This window comes from Pristis pectinata, chromosome 4 (assembly GCF_009764475.1).
Source record: "Pristis pectinata isolate sPriPec2 chromosome 4, sPriPec2.1.pri, whole genome shotgun sequence".
NCBI lineage: Eukaryota > Metazoa > Chordata > Chondrichthyes > Rhinopristiformes > Pristidae > Pristis > Pristis pectinata.
The window spans coordinates 95,318,420-95,339,010 of NC_067408.1; the positions used below are offsets into that span (position 1 = coordinate 95,318,420).

Below are 20,591 nucleotides of genomic sequence, written 5' to 3' on the forward strand. Positions count from 1 at the left end.
GAGCTGGCGGCGGTTTGAATGAGTGACGGTTAACGGTGGCGTGGGACGGAGCAGCAATGGGGGAGAGGGATTTGGACAGTGCGCTGCTGGCTAACGGCTGGAAGTTCAGGATGGTCATGGAGCGGATTTTCGAGAAGGTAATGAGTTGCTGGAGTAGCGCTCGGTCAGTGCCAGCACGAATGCGATGACCGTTTCGCTGGAGGTACTTTGAAGGCCCAATAGCGGGCGCCGTCCCCTGGCCTAGTCCCGTCCAACGGGCGAGGGAATGAACCGGAGGCTTGTGTTGGGGTGGCCGGGGCTCTGGCGTAAGTGGAAAGACCGAAGCCTGCTCACTGTTCACTGAATCATGTGGATGTTTAATGACGGATGCGGCTGGCTTGAAACATCTGGAACAAAAGGATGGCTGCAGGTAGCTAAACGGGACCATTTTACAAGGGATAGATAACCTGGCGATGCGGGTAATACTGGCAAAACTAACTTCTAACGACCATCCCTAAACGTCCTTGAACTGCTGTAGTTCCTGTGGGAAAGGTATTCCCGTAAAATCAATAAATGGGGAAATTGGAGTTCCAGAATTTTTGACCCAGATTGTGTAGATATTGAGATGTCAGAATGATGTGTGTCTTGGAGGGGAGCTAGGAGCTCGCATGTAGTTGTTTTGCTTCTCCTTCTCTATCCTTCCAGGTGACTGTGGTCATCCATGTTTGAAAAGCAAGGTGTCAATATATAAATAATTTGAGAGAAAAATCAGCATGGTGCTACTTGTTTTCCCAAGATGAAAATATGTGAAGAGGAAAAGTTTGATGACGACAAATGTACGTCCCTTACAGTCAGAAGCAGAATTTATAATGTAGAACAAAGATCTGACAGACCAATTGAACAATACTTTTGGTCTGTCTTCATGAAGGAAACCACAAACAATCTCCCAGAAATATTGGGGAACCTAGGGTCTAGTGAGGGAGGAAATGAAGAAAATCTATTGGTAGTGAAATTGATGGGGTTGAAGTCTGATAAATCCCCAGAATACTTAAGTGGTCTGACAAATAGTGGGTTAGTTGTTAGTCATTTTCCAATGTTCTTTATGTTCTGGATTCATGTAATTATAATTTTAATCAAGGAGGTAGAGAGAAAATGGAATTTGTATATGGTTAGCCTGACATTGGTTGTTTGAAAAATGAGGGCCCATTATTATGTGCAATAGCAGAGTACTTGGAAAACTATGACTGGATCAATCAAAGTCAACGTGGATTTATGAAAGGAAGATCATGCTTGATAAATTTACTGGAAAAACAAAGGACTGCAGATGCTGGAATTTAGATGAAAAACACTGATACTAGAGGAATTCAGCAGGCCAGGCAGCGTCTGTAGAGAATTGCAGGCCAGGCAGCATGCATGGAGAAGTTTACTGGAATTTTTTTTTAAGGATGTAACTGAATTGGTAAATTATTGTCACTTACTGAGGTACAGTGGAAAACTTTGTTTTGCATGCCATCCATACAGATCATTTCATCACATCAGTACATCAAGGTAGTGCTGAATATCATGTTAGAGGAAGTGCAGTGCAGGCAGACAATAAGGTGCAAGGCCATGATAAGGAAGATTTGAGAGGTTAAGAGTCCACCTTATTGTACAAGAGGTCTGTTCAATAGACTTGTAACAGTGGTAGAAGTTGCCCTTGAGCCTAGTGGTGCATGTTTTCAGGCTTTTGTATTTTCTGCCTGATGGGAGGGGGGAGAAGATTATGTTGGCTGCTTTACTGAGACAGCAAGAAGTGTAGACATTCCATGGAGAGGAGGCTGGTTTTCATGATGTGCTGAGCTGTGTCCACAACTCTTTGCAGTTTCTTGCAGTCTCAGGCAGAGCAGTTGCCATATATCAAGCCGTGATGCATCTGGATAGTATGCTTTATAAGAAAATTAGTGAGGGTCAGCAGGGACATGCTGAATTTATTTAGCCTCCTGCGGAAGTAAAGGTGCTGGTGTTCTTTCTCAGCCATGTTGTCTATGTGGTTGGACCAGGACAGGCCATTGGTGATGTTCAGTCCTAGGAACTTGAAGGTCTCAGCTATCTCCTCTTTACAGTACTAATGTAAACAGGAGCATGTGCACCGCCCTGCTTCCTGAAGTCAATGGCCAGCTCTTTGTTTTGCTGACATTGAGGGAAAGGCTGTTGTCTTGACAGCATGCCACTAGGTTCTCTATCTCCTTCCTGTACTCAGACTCCATCATTATTTGAGTTACAGCCCACTACAGTGGTGTCACCTGCAAACTTGTAGATGGAATTGGAGCAGAATCTGGCCACGCAGTTGTGAATGTATAGAGAGTAAAGTAGGGGGCTGAGGATGCAGCCTCGTGGGGCACCAGTTTTGAGAATAATCGTGGCAGAGGTGTTGCTGCCCATCCTTACTGATTGCAGTTTGTTGGTCAGGAAGTCCAGGATCCAGTTGCAAAGGGAGGTGTTGAGTCCCAGGCCTAAGAGTTTGAAAATGAGTTTGTCTGGAATTATGGTATTGAAGGTGGAGCTGTAGTCAATATATAGTCTGACATGGGTGTCTTTATTATCCAGATGCTCCAGAGATGAGCGTAGGACCAGGGAGATGGTGTCCACCATGGACCTGTTTCGACAGTAGGCATATTGCAGTGGGCCGAGATTACCTGGGAGGCTGGAGTTGATGTATGTGTGCCATAACCAGCCACTCGAAGCACTCTGTGACGCTGGATGTCAGAGCTATCGGGCGATAGTCATTAAAGCATATTACTTTATTTTTCTTTGGTACTGGGATGATAGTGGTCCTCTTAAAGCAGGTGGGAACCTTGGAATGAAGTAGGGAAAGGTTATAAATGTCTGCAAGTACCCCTGCCACTGATCTGTGAAGGATCTGACATGGCTGGAGACTCCCTCTGGGCCAGATGCTTTCTACTGATTCACTCTCCAGAAGCCTGATTTAACATCTGCAATGGTGACTGTGCATTGGAGCTGTCTGGACAGGTGGTGACATTCCATTTCCCTTTTGTTCAAAACAGGCATAGAATATGTTAAGCTCAGCTGGGATGCTACCTAGTTTCATTTTTAATCTGTTCTAGCATGCAAGCCCTGCCACAACTGATAGCTGGTTTAGGACTTGATTTTGGACTGGTATTGTCTCTTGGCATCCCTGATAGCTTTATGGTTGCACCTTGATTTCTTGTTTAGATCAGGGTCATCTGATTTGAATGCCACAGACCTGGACTTCAATAGAGTGTGGATCTCTCGGTTCATTCAGGGTTTCTGGTTTGGGAAAACCCATATTGACTTCTTTGGACCAAGTGATGAAGTCTATGATGGTGGTGATATATGGACCACCATATGGTCCATATGATGGTAGTGTTCATACATGGCTGACATTAGAGGGGATTGCTTCATCCCAGCTGCCTATACCTGACATGTATTGCCTCTTTTCTGACTGGAGCTTTAATGTCCTTCTTCATCCAGGGTTCCCTAATCCTCCCAGCCTTGCCCTTCAGTTTAACAGGAACATATTGGCTCTGAGCTCTCCCTGCCTCACTTTGAAAAGCTCCCACTTATCAAACAACCCTTTTACCTGCATGCAGCCTGTCCCAAGCAACCTTTGCAAGTTACTGTCTAATGCCATCAAAATTAGCCTTGCCCCAATTTAAACTTTAACTTGTGGACCAGTCTGAACTTTTCCATAACTATTTTAAAACTGGTCACTGGTCAAGTGCTCCCCATTGACACTTCAGCCTTGTGTCCCAATAGGAGGTAGAGAGTTGCCCACTCTTAGTAGTGCCATTGCTTGAGAAGACTATCCTGGACACTTAAATTCTGCCCCATCTATCTTAGTACAACGGCAGTCCCAGTTTATATTGAAGAAGTTTAAAAAATTGCTTATTACAACCTTATTATTCCTACAACTACCTGCAATCTCCCTATGTATTTGCTCCTCTGATGGGAATAGACAGACTAGAAAGAAGTGTTCCCAATGGTGGGGAAATCCAAAACCAGCAGTCAAAGGATAAGAGATAAGCCATAAGAATGAGAAATTTCTGAGTGGCAAACTTATGGAGTTCTCTCCCATGGAAGGCAGTTGAGGCAAAAATCATTAAAGGAATTGGATATAGTGAACAGCTAAAGAGATTAAGGGACATGGGAAGAAAGTAGGAGTGAGGTACTGAATGCAGATGAACAGCCACAATCATTATATGTCAGAGCATGTTCAAATGGCCTAAAGGCTTACCTCTGTTCTTAGTTTTGTTTCCACATTTGAGTTTAGGAAGATTTGTTTCTGGAATAATCAAATGTACCAAAAATCTTAAATACAGTATATAGCTTAAACCAGTTGTATTGTCAATGATGTATTCTTTCTGATCTCTGTAGTACAGTCAACCATTTGAAGATGACCTGATTATTAATCTTGAGGATATGACCTTTGACACTGAAACAGGTAAGACTAATAACCCAATATAAAAACCTATGAAATAGAAACAGGAGAACCCCTTCGGCCTATCAGAAATGGATGATCTTTTACCTTTATTCTCCTGTACCAACCCTTATCCCTTGCTTCACTTTAATATCCAAAGTGTTAACTACCTCCAAATATATTCAGACTGGGCCTCCAAAGCCCTTTTTCACAAAAAAAAGTCTTAAATTTAACATCTTTTCAAAACTGAAGTATTGTCATCCAGAGACTTCCTCCTTCCTATACATGAAAGTTGCCTCTTAGTAAAACCAGTACTTCATTACAACTGAATTTGGATTTTTTCTGCTTTTATTTTGCCCCAAATGATTCAGTATCAAAAGAATTACAGCAATAGTGTTAACAGGGTTTTTGGTTGTCATCTGATTGCAGCATTGTGGAAAAGAGAATACAAGGACTGTTTTTGCACCTTGATACATGTGCCTTCTCAATTTTGTTTCTTAGAGTCAGAACACTACAGCTCAGAAACAGGCCCTTTGGCCCATCTAGTCCATGCCATCCTGGTTTTCTGCCTAGTCCTATCTACCTGCACCCAGACCATAGCCCCCCATACCTCTCATTCATGTACTCATCCAAACTTCATATGTTACAATTGAACCCACATCCACCACTTCAGCTGGCAGCTCATTCCACACTGTTCTCCCTCTTTCCCCTTAAATATTTCACCCTAAACCCATGACCTCTTGTCATCATTCTAGTCTTGCCCAACCTGACGGGAAAAGCCTGCATGCGTTCACCCCCTGTACCCCTGAATTTTGTATACTTTAAGATTTTCTCTTTCTCCTCTCCCCCCCCCCCCCCCATTCTTCTGCATGCCAGGGAATAAAATCCTAACCTATTAAACCTATCCCTGTAACTCAGGTCCTCAAGTCCCAGCAACATCCTTGTAAATTTTCTCTGCACTCTTGAGCTTATTGACATCTTTCCTACAGGCAGGTGACCAGAACTGCACACAATGCTCTAAGTTTGGCATCACTAACACCTTATACAACTTCAACATCACATTTCAACTCCTGTACCCAATGCTCTGATTTATGAAGGCCAGTGTGCCAAAAGCTCTTTACAACCCTATTTGCAATGCCACTTTCAAGGCATTATGGATCTGTATTCCCAGGTCCCTTTGATCTACCACACACATCAGTGCCCTACCATTCACTGTGCAAGTCTTACCCTGGTTTGTCCTCCCAAAGTGAATCATCTCACTTGTGCCTTTTTCAGATCATTTTCCCAGCTGGTCCAGATCACTTTGCAAGCTTTGATAGCCTTCCTCCCTCTCCACCACACCCCTAATCTTGGTGTCATCCACAAATTTGCTGATCCCGTTTACCACATCACTTCAATCATTAATATAGATGATAAACAACAGACCCAGCAACAATCAGCAGCGCAGCACACCACACCACCAGTCACAGGCCTCCAATCAGAGAGACAACCATCTGCTACCACTCTCTGGTGTCTCCCACTAAGCCAGCATTGAATCCAATTGACTACTTCATCCTGAATACCAAGTGACTTAACCTTCTGGAGCAGCCTCCCATGCAGGACTTTGTCAAAGGCCTTGCTAAAGTCCATGTAGACAATATTCCCATCAACCTTCCTGGTAACCTCAAAGCTTAGATTGGTTAGATGTGACCTGCCACACAAAGCCATGTTGATTATCCCTAATAAGGCCCTATCAAAATACTTACATCCTGTCACTCAGAATACCTTCCAATAATTTACCCATGACTGACATCAGGCTCGCCAGCCTACAATTTCCCAGTTTATTCTTAGATCCTTTCTTAAACAGAACAACATTAGCTATCCTCTGGTACCTCACTTGTGGCAAAGGAAGTTTTAGCTATCTCTACTTGGGCCCCTGCAATAGCCTCCCACAAGGTCAGAGGGGACACCTTGTCAGGCCCTGGGGATTTATCAATCCTAATTTGCCTCAAAACAGCAAGCACCTCTTCTGTAATCTGGATATGATTAATGACTTTGCTACTCTATTTTTCCCCCCCTCAGTTCTATAAACTGTCTCCCAAGTAAACAGATGCAAAAAGAGTCCATTTAAAAATCTTCCCCCATCTTTCAGTTCCACAATAGATGACCATGCTGATCTTCAAGAGGACCAATTTTGTCCCTTGCTATCATTTTGCTCTTAATATAGCTATAGAAACCCTTGGGATTTTTTCACCTTGTCTGTCAGAGCAACCTCATGTTCTCTTCTTGCCCTCCTGATCTCTCAAATGTTCTCTTGCATTTCTTTTAATCCTCAAGCACCTCATTTGATCCCAACTGCTTATACCTGATAGGCACCTTTTTCTTTACCAGGGCCTCAATATCCCTTGATAACAAAGGTTCCCAAAACCTGTTAGTCTTGCCTTTTATCCCAACAGGAACGCAGATTCTGTACTCTCAATATTTCACTCTTGAAGGACTCCCACTTACCAAGCATCTCTGCCAGAAATCAACCGATCCCAATCCATGCCCGCCACATTCCTTCACTCTACACTTCCTTCTGTCACCTGCCCCATCTCATTCTCTAAGAGATGCAGTATCATGTTCTCTCTAGTTGGGACTTCTACATATTGAAGAAGGAAACTTTCCCAAACACGTTTGACAAACTTGACCCTATCCAGTCCTTTTGCAGTATGGGAGTTCCAGTCAATGTGGAAAGTTAAAATCACCTACTATCACAACTTTATATCCTGTAACTGTCTGCAATCTCTACAAATTTTCTCCTCTAAATATTGCTGACTATTAGGAGGTCTGTAAATATAGTCCCATTAACATGGTTGTTCCTCTTATTCCTCACTTCCACCCAAAATTGTCTCAGTAGTGGAGCCCTCCGGTATGTCCTCTGAGCACTGCCATGAGATTCTCTAAGTAAAGCCACCCCTCCCTGTCTATCATGTCTAAAAGCAGAACCCCCAGAACATTGAGCTGCCAGTCCTGCCCCTCCTGCAACCAAGTCTCACTAATGGCTACATCATATTTCCACATACAGATCCACACAAAGTTCATCTGCCTTACCTACAATACTCCTTACATTGAAATAGACACAGAGCATTAGTCCCACCACACTCAACTGGTTGGTTTCCACCTTTGCTTGTATTCTTAATATCTACTTTCCCCACTTATCCTGCCACCCTGGTTCCCACCCCACAACAACTCTAGTTTAACCCCCTCCAAGCAGCACTAGCAAACCTTCCCACAAGGTATATTGGTCCCCCTCCAGTTCAGGTGATTACCACCCTGAAGGTCCTGTCTTTTAACTTAGCACTTAACTCCCTGAATTCACTTTGCAGGACCTCATCACTTTTCCTGCCTAGGTCATTGGTACCTCATCCTCCCCTTAAGAATGCTATGGGCTCAATCAAAGACATCTGACCCTGGCACCTAGGAGGCAACATACCATTTGAGAGTCTCATTCTCATCCACAGAACCTCCTGTCTGCTCCCCTGACCAATGAATCCCCTATCACTACTACTTGCCTCTTCTCCTCCCTGCCAAGGGAAGGGAGGGCCAGATTCAGTGCCCAAGACCTGACCACTGTGGCTTTCCCCTGGTAAGTCATTCCACCACCCACTGCCCCCCCCACCCCCCCAGCAGTATCTAAAACAACATACTTGTTATTGAGGGGAATGGCCATAGGGATATTCTGCACAGACTGCCTATTCCCTGTCTCTCTCCTGACAGTCACCCAGCTACCTGCCTCCTGCAACTTGGGTGTTACTGCTTCCCTGTAACTCCTGTCCATCAACTCCTCAGTCTCCCAAATGATCAGCTCCAGTTCCTTAACACAGTCTGTAAGTAGCTGCAGCCAGATGCACTACTCAGATATAGTCATCAGGATACTGGAGGTCTCCCTGACTTTTCGAGAGGAGCACACCACTGCACTGGGTGTCATTCCCACTGCTCTACTTGTGCAATAATAAAGAAAGAGAACTTAACAGAACCTCACCTTGGCCTGCACACCTAAATCTCTTGAGCCAAAGCCTCATCTTCCCCCACTCTTGCACTGGTCCAATCACATAATGGCTGCTCTGCTTTACCCTACCTGCCTTTTATTGGCTGAGTTGCCACACACTTAGCCAATCAGAAACAACTTTTCAAAAAAAAAAGCTGCTGGCTCCTCCCCTCTGTTGCCCTGGCTGCTGGAACTGCAAAAAACAAGTCCCAACTTCTTGTCTTACTGAATTAACTAATGTCTTAACTGAATTACTAATTTGTTGTTTAAAATTTGACAATGGGTTAAAATATTGATTTTAAAACCAGGTATTTAAATTGGGGACTGGTATTGTGCACATAGAAAGCAAAGCAAGCCTATGCATTGTGAAGTATTTTAAGGTTTCCAACATTATAATATTGAAAACAGTGTGTTATGTCACTGGTACCCAAGGAGTATAAAGGTAGGGCAAAGTGGCTGAGCCTCCTGATGCAATTTTAGATGAATTTTAATTTTTCCAAACTTTCCTCTGGCATCAATGAAACTTAACTTTCACTCCATTTTAATTTGGCAAAATATTTACCTTGTACAATAACTTAAGGCAAATTGTGAAATGTTTTAAACTTTCATTTTTGACGGTATGTATAATTGAAGTTCTTAATGAAAAATCAAATTTGTATGGCATGTTTAATTCAACAGTAATTTCCAACATTGTTTTAATCAGTGGTGAAGTATGATGTTTCAAGCAAGGAGATAGTGGAGGAACTGAGCAAAAACTTAATCAAAGATGTGCATTTTGAAGAGATTAAGAAGCTTAATGGGAGAACATGTGGCCCAGACAGCTGATGGATTATCTGTCAATGATACAGCAGAGAAAAATGGCATGTTTCAGTTGAGAGTTTGGTGTTGGGGATTGGAAGGGTTTAGAGAGAGAAGAACATGACTTTGAAATAATGTAAATATTGAGATGAGAATTTTAAATTTGGCTGCATTGAAGATGAGTAATGATGGATGAGCAAGACTTTGGCTGTTATATATGGGCAACAGTTTTGAATGAGTTAAATTTAACATTGTTGGATGGCAGGGAAGGTGATGAAACACTTATTGGAGATGATTGGGCATAGTCAAAGAATGCAGTGGAAGGCTGAGGGGATGGAGGAAAGAAGTCTGAGGAACCAATTGTTAACAAAGAAACGTTACTTATTTTTGATTTTTAGGGTGATCCTCGAATAGTAAACAGTTTAAATGGAGCAGAATGAAGTTCTATAATGTTTCATGTCAGATCTGATAAATGGATTAAGTAGCATGCCACATATGTCAATTCTGTGTTCATTGGCCTGAAGAAAACGAAGATGATGGCCATTGCCAGGGCAAGATAGTTAAAGGATAAGGGTGCCATAAGATATCTTTATTAGTCACATGTATATTGAAACACACAGTGAAATGCATCTTTTGCGTACAGTGTTCTGGGGGCAGCCTGCAAGTGTCGCCACGCTTCTGGCACCAACATAGCATGCCCACAACTTCCTAACCTGTACCATGACCAGTTGAGAGATTTAGTGGGTGCAAAGTATTGTGGTATATCAAGGGCCAAAGGATAAGCTGTTTAGTGTTTGAAAGTATTGTAAATAACAAGGGAACGGGAGGTGAGAATGCATTTGGAGAAGTGAGATTTTAAACAAGATGATGTATTAAGCTGTCAAAGGATTAGGAAAAAGGATAATGTGGTTGAGTGATGATGACTACACTATGATTGTAGCAGGCAATTTTCATAATATTAGCCGTAAAATTGACTATTCTTGACGTAAATAAGTTTGCATCCATATGCTTGAATGGAGTTGGTGCCCAAAATATGTAAATGAGCAGAACACATATTAAAAGTACCTTGCAATCAAACTCCTTGCAACCTGATCAATATAGTTGACATTTAGACCTTCTTAACAGTGTAAAGTGAAAGGCATTTAATAGACAATTAAGATGTAAATATTAAACTTACTGTTTTTTTAAAAGGAGTCTGTCCATGTAATGGTGTTGTTGTGAATAGTGCAGGTGATGGATGTGTAACAAGAGCATCCTTTCATGTGATTTGTGTGAAATGAGAAAATACACTTTCATCCCCACCCCCAAGTAACAATATCACTGAAATTTCAAGATAAATGGGTATGTCAAATGAAAAATGTCTTTTGAAGTCTATTTAACTCGTGCAAGCCATTAAACTATGCTATATTAAATTGTTGTGCCAATTCCATTTTAACAACATTACTGTCAAAAAAAGCTGGGTGTACTTAATATGTTGTAAGCAGTTAAGTATTTTGGCACCGTTAAACAAATGCTAAGTGTAATTGATGCACAGTGATGCATCAGCTAATGCTGCTGCTGAATGGATTCGGTGGCCAGGGTTTGATACTCAGCATAGGTCCTATCTGTGTGAAGTTTAAGTTCTCCTGGTGACTGTGTGGTTTTCCTCTGGGTGCTCAGTTTCTTTCCACAACCCAAAGCTGTGTTGGTTGGTAGGTTAATTGGCAACTATAAATTCACCCAAGTAAGTAAGTGGGAGGAGGGGGAATGGAAGTGATGGACATGTAATAGAGAATGGATAGTAGGAAAATGTAGCTTAAAATTGAAATGCTCTGAGAGTCTGCATAGACTTAATGGCCTCCTTCTGTGTTGTAAGGAGATGTATGGAAACTGTGCACTTCTGTACAGGGGCTTCATTAAGATTTCATCCACTGAAAATCTGAAATTCACTTAGCATTTGTTTAATTATGCCAAAAAAAAGTTAAATTTAGAATACAGTGTGCAAACTTGATAAATGTAGGTATCTGGGATAAGTTTAACACTTGTATTTTCAGTAAAACTAATGTTTAATTCCCATCTTGGAAGGCATGATAACACCAGTCATATTTGCTGAAACCATGTTATAACAAGGCACAATATATTGTTTACACTGTTTCTGGAAACTTCCATCTTGTTGTTTTGCTTGTTGTATTTTTCATAAAGACTTATAAATGTCACTGTTATTGTTTTATCTTTTAGGTTGGAAGCCATGGTGTCCTGTTGATTTAAATTTTCACCTTCCAAGAAAACGAAGCAAAAATAACACCAAGAAAAAGGTACATATGAAATAATGAATCCAGTGTATTGATTCTTGGCAATTAGTTTACTAGTATTATGGTATATCAATTTTATCTTTGGGTGTCCCCTTAGGCAGTTCCTCAGGATCGAGAATGACCTGCTTCCACCATGGTTTTGTAGGTTCTGAGGTAGCTAATGAGGCCAATGTATGGGAACTGCAGACTCCATCTGCAGGTGGATACAGATGACGGGGTGGTGAATGTATAGTTGGTGAGGTGGTGTGGTATTTATGCAGGGTTTCTGTGGGCTCCCAATGCATGGACTCAATGTCATCCCGAATGCTCCTCCACTTTGCAAGGAATATCTGTGGGGTGTTGTACTTCTCCAAGAAAACTTTGAGCACATCCTTGAAGAATCTTTTTCTCTGTCCACTTACTAATCTCTTATGACAGAGCTTGGAATAGTGTTGGGCATGTGACTGGTGTGATCACTGCTGTCTGGTAGTTCAAGAATCTTATGCCAGGCCTGAGGTCATGATTGTAAAATATCCTTTAATATATACTCCACTTGGATACCTTCATCTTGGAATAAGGAACATGTGGAAGGAGTATTAGTAAGCTAAATGTCCTGTTAAACCTGCTCCACAATTCAGTAAGATCATTGCTGGTCTGAGATTTGGCTACCTCATTTTTCAGCCTAATTTGATTTTTCCTTATTGGTTAAATATCCATCCATTGCAGCCTCGAATGTTCTTACTGCTTAGCATCCACAGTTTTCTGTGGGGTAGAGAATGCATAATTCTCTGATCAAGGAAATCCATACTCATTTAAGCACTAAATGGCTAATCCCTTGTTTGTGACTTCCCTACATGCCCCAAACCCCATCCTTCCTGCTTCCCACCTTCTCGATCTCTCTGACCAAGGAACCACCTTGTTAAGCTCCACAGAATCTTCTGAACTCTGGCAAGCATAGGCCATTCTACTCGGTCTTTCTTTGTAGGACAACTTTTGTATCCCAGGAATCAATTTTATTAAACCTTTGCAGCACCATCTTTAAGTATGCCCTTAAGTATGACTCTCTTCTTTCCCCTTGTAATAAAGCCCAACATTCTCTTTGCCCTCCTAATTATTTGCAGCATCCACATCATTTGTTGTACAAAGAAACCTAGGTCTCTTCAAACATCGCATTAATTGGTAAATTGGTTTATTATTGTCACATGTACTGAGGTAAAGTGGAAAACTTTGTTTTGCATGCCATTCATACAGATCATTTCTTTACGACAGTGCATTGAAGTAGTACAAGGGAAAAGAATAACAGATTGCAGAATATTGTGTTACAGTTACAGAGAAAGTGCAGGCAGACAATAAAGTGCAAGGCCATAATGAGGTAGCTTATGAGGTCAAGAGTCCATCTTTTCATACTAGGGGACTGTTCAATAGTCTTATAACAGCAGGATAGAAGCTGTCCTTGGGCCTGGTGGTACTTACTTTTAAGCTTTTGTATCTTATGTGTGACAGAAAGGAGAAGAGAATGTCCAGGGTGGGTGGGGTCTTTGATTACATTGGCTGCTTCACTGAGGCAGCAAAAAGTGTAGACAGCATCTATGGAGGGGAGGCTGATTTCTGTGTTGTGCTGAGCTGTGTCCACAACTTTCTGCAGTTTCTTGCGGTCTTGGGCATAGCAGCTGCCTTACCAAGACGTGGTGCATCCAGGTAGTATTCTTTCTATGGTGCTAGATTTAAAAATTGGTGAGGGTCAAAGGAGTCATGCCGAACTACTTTAGCTTACTGAGGAAGCAGAGGCACTAGTGCACTTTCTTGGCCGTGGCATCTACGTGGTTGGGCCAGGACAGGCTGTTAGTGATGTTCACTCCTAGGAACTTGAAGCTTTCAACCCTCTCGACCTGAGCACCATTGATGAAAACCATTGGTGTGCATCTCCACCACCTCCCCCCCCCACCCCCTTTTCCTGATGTCAATGACCAGCTCATTTGTTTTGCTGACATTGAGGGAAAGGTTGTTGTTATAACATCATGCCACTAGGTTCTATCTCCTGCTTTACCATTCTTCCTATAAAAATGGAAAGTGGCATTTTCTCTCAACTTTTTGGCCACTCCCTTAACCAGTTCCATATGGTTTTGCAAACTGTATGTATTGTATTTTCCTACATATCCTTGTATTGTCAGCAAATAATAATATGTTTGCATATGGTCTCTTCATCTAAGTTATTACTATAGATCTGTGCTGTGCTTTCCAATATGCAGCTTGTAGGATGTGTCCATCTGCCCCACAAGTGCTTGCCATTGCTGAAGCTTAAAGAAGTCTACTTCTGTTGTATTTGGCAGCACACCGCACTAGCTGCCCTTGCCATAGCCTTGCAAATAATTCCCTGGGAAATTCCATGGCAACTCCAACTTCTTAAAAGCAATGGGCAGTGATATCACTTGAGAGAAGCATGTGGGGATCATGAGGAGCGCTGTGGATATTCTTTGCAGACTCAAATTGGGGCTCAACTCCCCTGCTGTTTGCCTGGGGATCCTATACTAGAACAAGGAGGCCTGAGGGACAGGTATATGGTACTGGTGGGTAAAGTCTAGTTTCTGGTATTAACTGCAATTTCAAAAAGCATTTTACAAGCACAAAGGGTTGTAAGATTCTTTTAATCGCCAGCTGGCCTCCCTCTCAGAGTTTATTCTTGTTCAAGACACCCATATATGTGAATTTGAAGAACAATAGCTGTTAAGACTGGGCATGAAGGAAGTGTCTCCACCTTCCTAACTTGGAGTGCAAAATATTTACCCTCCTAAAGAGCATTTTTTAAAAACTTTTTGCATGTTTTTCTGAAGGCTTGGACAAAATAAAATGTTTCTCATTAATGTTTTTTGGAAGTGGTTTGGATTGCAAGTCTATCTCACTCTTTTCAACCCCACTTTCCCCAGCAAAATGTTGTATACAATTTATAGATTATAAATAGCTGAGACATCCAGACAAATCCCTGTGGCATCCCAGTAAGTACAACTTAGCAGACTGAAAATGATTCACATAGTTTTGGTGTGCTTTCTGTTCTTTAACTAATCGTCTCTCCACTCTAATATATTGCTTTATGGAACACCACTTGGAAATCCAAAGATTATAAACACCAGTTCTTCTTTATCTACCATGCTAGTAGCATTTTCAAAGAACTCTAAATCTGTTTAATGCTATCTCCATTTTATCAAACCATGCCAGCTCTTGTACCACTTTGACTCTTTCTTAACATGTTATTAAATTCTTTGTTATCACTTCTTTTGTGGATTCTAGCTCACCCATGAAAACTACAGTTGAACCTGCCACAACTTGCTCTGACAGTACATTTTAGACACTAATCACATTTTTAAAAAAAAACCTTCCTAGTGTCATGTTAGGTTAGGCTGAGAACAGCTCGAACTTTTCCAATCATAGAGTTGTACAGCATAGAAATGAGCTATTCAGCCCACTATCTCCATGCTACTCTTTTTGCCCAACTATACTAATCCTACTTGCCCACGTTAGGACTGTATCCTTCTATTCCCTGCTTATTTAAATGCTTCTTAATCATAGTAATTGTATCTGATTCATCCACATAACTTAAGTCCATCATCCCAAGGATCATTTCTGGACATTCTGCATCCTCTGCAAAGCCTTCGCATATTTCCTGAAGTGCAGGATACAAAATGGCTGAACCAATGTTTTATGAATGTTCATCAGGACATTTGTGCCTCCACCTAAAGCCTAGGATTCCCTAGCTTTTTGTTTTAAACACTTTCGCAACCTATCCTATTCTCAATAAATCTATTCAGGTCTGATTCGTAACCCTTTCAGAATTGTGCCCTCTTGTTTATATTGACTCTTCTTATTTTTCCAATCAAAATATAACACTTCACTTTTTAGCATTTATTTTCATTTGCCACTTGTATGCACAAGTTGATGGATTAGATGGGTATAGGAGAAGCAGTGGTCCTAGTACTGACCCTCATAGATCACCAGTCTATATCTCTTTAGTTTAAAAAAATTTCACTCCCACTGTTTACTGAAATTTGGCCAATCCTTGTCCTTTTTATTTCATGGCCTTGAATCTTGATAATGCCGAATAATGTGGCATCTTATTAAAGAATTGTTGGAAGTCTGTAATGCCAAATGATCTATATTTTACCCCATCATCCTTCCCTTTTTCTTTATCAAAAGATTATATATAGTTAGACCTAGTTTGCAATTTTCAAGTTCATTGTGAAATTCTAGATCACTTTCCTAGAGGATCCTCTACTGTGATCCTATCTTATACATGACCAGATCCGAATTAACCTGTTCCCTTGTGGGATCCATGATTTATTGTTCAGGAAAGTGGACTTAAATACATGGCTGAACCAGTCCTTGAAACTGCTAACTTGATTTGTCCAGTCAATGTGTAAATTAATATCCCTCACGATTCTTGCTTTACCTTTGTTACAACCCTCCTTTATATCTTGATTGATACTCTGTTCAACAGTACAGTTACTGTTAGGGGCTGAAGACTGTATTTTCACCCTTGCTATTCTTCACATCCAGTCAAACCACTGCCTGATCTTAATTCACTACTGTTCTAATGCTATAAGAGCTATTAACTGCCTGCCACCACACCCCCCCCCCCAACCCCACCACAGTACCAGTAAGCCAAAATATATAATACCCAGTTTTAGTCAATTTGCAACTATGTCTTCCTATTGTGTATAAATTCCAACCTTTTATTTGTACTTACACTAACAATTCAACTTTTTACAAATGTTTTATATATTCAGATAAAGAACCCTATTTGCTGCTGTTATATTCACTGTCCCTTCTGATACATTCTGTTTGTATGACAAAATTGTGATATACACTTCAAATTTCATGTTGCATTCCTTTATTTTCCCTCCCACACAAGTATACTATTTAATTTGGAGCATTTAAAGCAACTGCAATTCTATTACCACTTTCTTGAGGACAATTTGGGATGATCTTCATCACTTGTAACGCCCACATTATGTGCTTTTATTACAAAATTTGTGATAAAATAGAAAAACTTTTTTTTACCAATGTGAATCCTAGGCATTCTATCAAAAGGTCATCTGATAATTTCTGTTAAAATATGTTAGGAACACTGGGTCAAGGAGGTAACAAAAGGGTGTTCGGGCTGGAGAAGATTCCTTAATGAAAGAATGTATTTGTCATTTAACCTCCTAGTGTTACTGTCTTTCAGTTCTCTGTACATATAATACCATAACAAGAAAAATTATGGGGGAGAAACTGAGGCAAAGCCTCGTCCTTTAGTACAATGACTTGTTCGTAAAATACAATTAGATTATTTTATACATTTTGGCTGTGGTTTTGTAGAGAAATTGAAGTTGAAGTTTTTTGAAGTTTAAGTTTTTTAAAGTTTGTAGATTGAACCAGCGAAAAGCCAGTAAAGATGTGTTCTTGCCCTTATTGTTTCAGTCTGGTAAACTGTATGAAGCTGATGTAAACCCGGAACAGTCTGATAAACTCTGTGAAACTGATGTCAGTCAGGCGCAAGCTGAAAAACTGTATGAAACTGATATAAGCCAGGAGCTAAGCACATGTCCACTAAGTAAGGCAAAACTCTTGTTAACTGTATTTAAAGTGTAACTGAGAATTTTGTATTTGTGAGATGTAATATTCAAATATTCCTCTATTTCAATTTATGAATTTTTGATATCATGCCGTTGATTCTTTGTAGCATGTCTTCAATTTATGAAGCTAATCTTTCATTGGAATACTTTGTACAAAATTCCCAAAATGTAATTTGCCCAGCTGTTTCAATTTACAAAAGCTTGCTTAAGAAAATGTTTTCCAAGAATGCATCCCTTATGTAAATTGAGGAAAGCCAGGGGCCATTTTCATTAAACTAGAATTTCAATCTTCATTTCATCTCCCAAACTGTCTTGACCTTGTATTTTTCAACATTGATCTCTATCATTTATAGTTATGTTCTTTAAGTTTTATTTAACTTTCCTGTATCCATTTAACACTTTAATTCTGAATTTAGTTTAACCTGTAAACTTGGGCATTGTACTTTTTATTTATCCATATCATTCGTTTATGCTGAAAAGCTGAAGCTTTAGATTCGATTCCCGAGAACAGTGCTTGTTTGCCTAGCTCATTCTCATGCAAGCTCTCCATCTATAAATTCCAGTAATCTTCCCAGAAAGAATGTTAAACATCTGAAAAGCCTGAGTTTAGACATTTGGAAATGCTTGAAAGCTTTTTGTGATTGGCTAAGTGTGTCTTAGCTGGCTCAGGATTTTAGCAGTTTTGCAGGGAAATGTTTGCTCTATCTTTTGCATGCGCCCACTCCTCCCAGCCTCCAGAATTCCCTGCCACTGTGAACATTTGTCAATGAGAACTTGACAATGACCACGACTTTAATGAAATTAGACAATTTCTATATTTCCTGTTGACTGGCTTCCTATTTTCCTCACTCACGCTATCTAAATTAGGATTAAAAAATGTCATATTCACTGAATATCTGATCAAGCCATGGAGGACATGGCAGCATGTCCCAGTAGTAAGGCAATAAACAAATATCAAATTTAGGCTGTTATATTTTGCATATATTCAAAAGAATTAAAAAGGTCTTTTTAATAAAAGGTCAAGTGGATCATACCACTGAAGTTTTGAAAGATGGACAGTTCACTGAAAGTGCATCTAAGGTGCAGTAACTATCTTAAAATATCTTGCATATAAAATATCATTTTTTAAAAATTGTTAAATAAGTCAAATGCATAACTGTGTAAAAATGGTCCTCGGTGGTATGTGCATGTAAAATATTATGTTCCTATTTTCTCAATCATGTTAATACATTAATGTTAACTCCTAATCTCTGCTGTAGCTTAACTTGAGTAGAAATTCATCTGTAAAGTGATTTTACAGCCCAAGTTAGTGTCAATATAGTGTGCTTTGTGGTGTTTTCCTCTGTTCTTTGTTTTTGATTTCTGGTGCTAAGTATAACATACATTTTGGGGTTGTTATCTATTAAAAGGCCAGTGGTGACCCAGCACTTAAACAGCTTGGTTTTTTCACTGATAGCTTTGTACATAATACCCATCTAGAGCTTTTCACGTAGAAATCGAGTTGTATTTCAACTCGGTGAAAGGTCAAAAAGACAAATTTGCTTTTAAATTACCTCTTCCATTTCATACACAACTGGCTCCTACAAATGGTAATGTAATAATGATCAGTAAACCAGTTTTACTAATATTGATTGAGGGATTAAAAAGTGGACAGAACACTGGGAGAACCATTGTGTCCAAAAGCAGCAACTCTGATAATGCAGTGCCCTCCAGCATAAGCACGATCATTTAGGTGTGCCCAGAGTGAAAATGTACAGAATATAACCTTCTGACTTTCGGGCCATACTGTTGCATTGAGCCAAATCAGTAGTGTCTTGCATACAATGGAAAATTGTCCTTAACGTTAATTCAACAGTTTCCCTCAAGAGAATCAAGCAGTACAAGCGTTGAAAGAAGCAAATTAGTTACTTGTTTCCTTTACCTCTGGTGCTCATTCTGAAAGCCCTAATATCGACCAATGGAATTATACCAATTTTGCAATTTTAAAAACTGAGTAGATTCAACCAAGTAATTTAAATGTTGACAGACAAACTCATTTTTTTTAGTATATAGTTATGTCTCTACTTGAGATCTGTCTTAATTGCCTTATTGTGTACACTTTACAATGTGATTGTGCTTGATGGAAGTATTTTAGATCAGAACGAAGTTTATATGGGCAATATTGCTTTTTTTTAAATCTAGTTACAAACCAGTATCTCCATGGGAGACATGAATGTGGGTGATAAATATGAGATAGATGTTGACATGCTGGCTACGAGCAACTCAAATCTTGGAAGTCAAGTTGTGGTGAGTGTTGTATTTGTGTGTACATTGGGGAGTGATGCCAGGTACGCGATTAGTAAACATTGCATGAAGAGAAAAATCAAGTTGTGTTTAAAATTTAACTGTAAATCTATGAAGTTGTGAGTAAATATGACTTTTTAAGAAGCTATATTCATTTTGATTTATTATCTTGTTACAGCATTTCAATCTTGACAGCACTTTAATCCCTTCTATGTCTTTGAGACTTTAGTGACAGGACCACTATTCAAAATCTATAAATCAATCTGACTTTCACAAGAGAATGACTGAAGTTTACAGCCCAAAATGACAATTCCACACAACTGATCTGTGTTGCCATTTCTAAAAGTAAACAGTTTGTTAATATCATCCCTTGTCCATCTTTTTTTAAAAAAAACTTTATTCATGTGATTTTTGTAAATAGTTTTGCATTCTGTCACCACCACTTCCACTATCAACCTTTTACATGTTTTAAAATAATACCTAATTCCTTTTTTTGCTCTTATCGTAAGTTAACAGCTTTAGTTTCAGGCAGAAAAGTAATTTTAATCATTTTGGTGGGTCTCCATTTTAGGATTTGAATAAATGTTTTTTGTTTTTAAACTCCCTTCCCCTTTTAATAATTCAAGGTTTGCTTTCACAAAATGAGGATATTCTGGTGTTTTCATTGTAAATATGATCAACCTTGGATTGAGACAGTTACAGATGAGATTTACTAGAATGGTTCCAACAATGATCATGACAAGCAGACTGGAAAAACTGGGATTCTTCTTGGAACAAAAAGACCAAGATGAGGTCTAGTAGTTGTTAAAATTAAGGTATTTTAGATTTGTTGATCAGAAAGAATGAATTTGTGATTGACAGTAATGCCAGAGGTGAGATGAAGAAAATATTTTGGTAATGCAAGGTGGAAGAAATACTCAATTATGGCTTTTGATTTATAATTGAGTAAATACTTCAAGGATATAGTATTCCTGGAAGTTTTTGTTCTAATAATCAGGGAATTGAAGTAATTGGATTGCTCTCTGAATAAGAAATAAATGGCCTCCATAATTGAGTCTCTAAGATTCTTTCTACCATTCTGCTTTAATAGGAGAGCATTGAGAAGTATGTTGCTTTCTCATGAGAAAGGCATATTTGAGGGGAGAGTTGTATATATCTTAAGTAATTCTTATCACAATATTGGGAACAAGTGTGGTAAGAATGAT

The 20,591-nt window shown here is 39.8% G+C and overlaps 1 protein-coding gene across 3 annotated transcripts in view; it reads left to right on the forward strand.

The window, feature by feature from the left end:
* The window catches only part of LOC127569059 (uncharacterized), a 31,505-nt gene continuing 10,914 nt past the window's right edge, over window positions 1–20,591 (forward strand). The window contains exons 1-6 of one of the 3 annotated variants that reach the window (XM_052013350.1): window positions 1–137; window positions 4,375–4,441; window positions 11,442–11,518; window positions 16,949–17,081; window positions 18,122–18,183; window positions 19,285–19,389. In XM_052013350.1, the coding sequence (XP_051869310.1) occupies window positions 57–137; window positions 4,375–4,441; window positions 11,442–11,518; window positions 16,949–17,081; window positions 18,122–18,183; window positions 19,285–19,389 (525 nt within the window). In that variant the 5' untranslated portion in view covers window positions 1–56. The remainder of the gene's footprint in view (window positions 138–4,374; window positions 4,442–11,441; window positions 11,519–16,948; window positions 17,082–18,121; window positions 18,184–19,284; window positions 19,390–20,591) is intronic. The other 2 variants (XM_052013351.1, XM_052013352.1) reach the window with 2 other exon arrangements.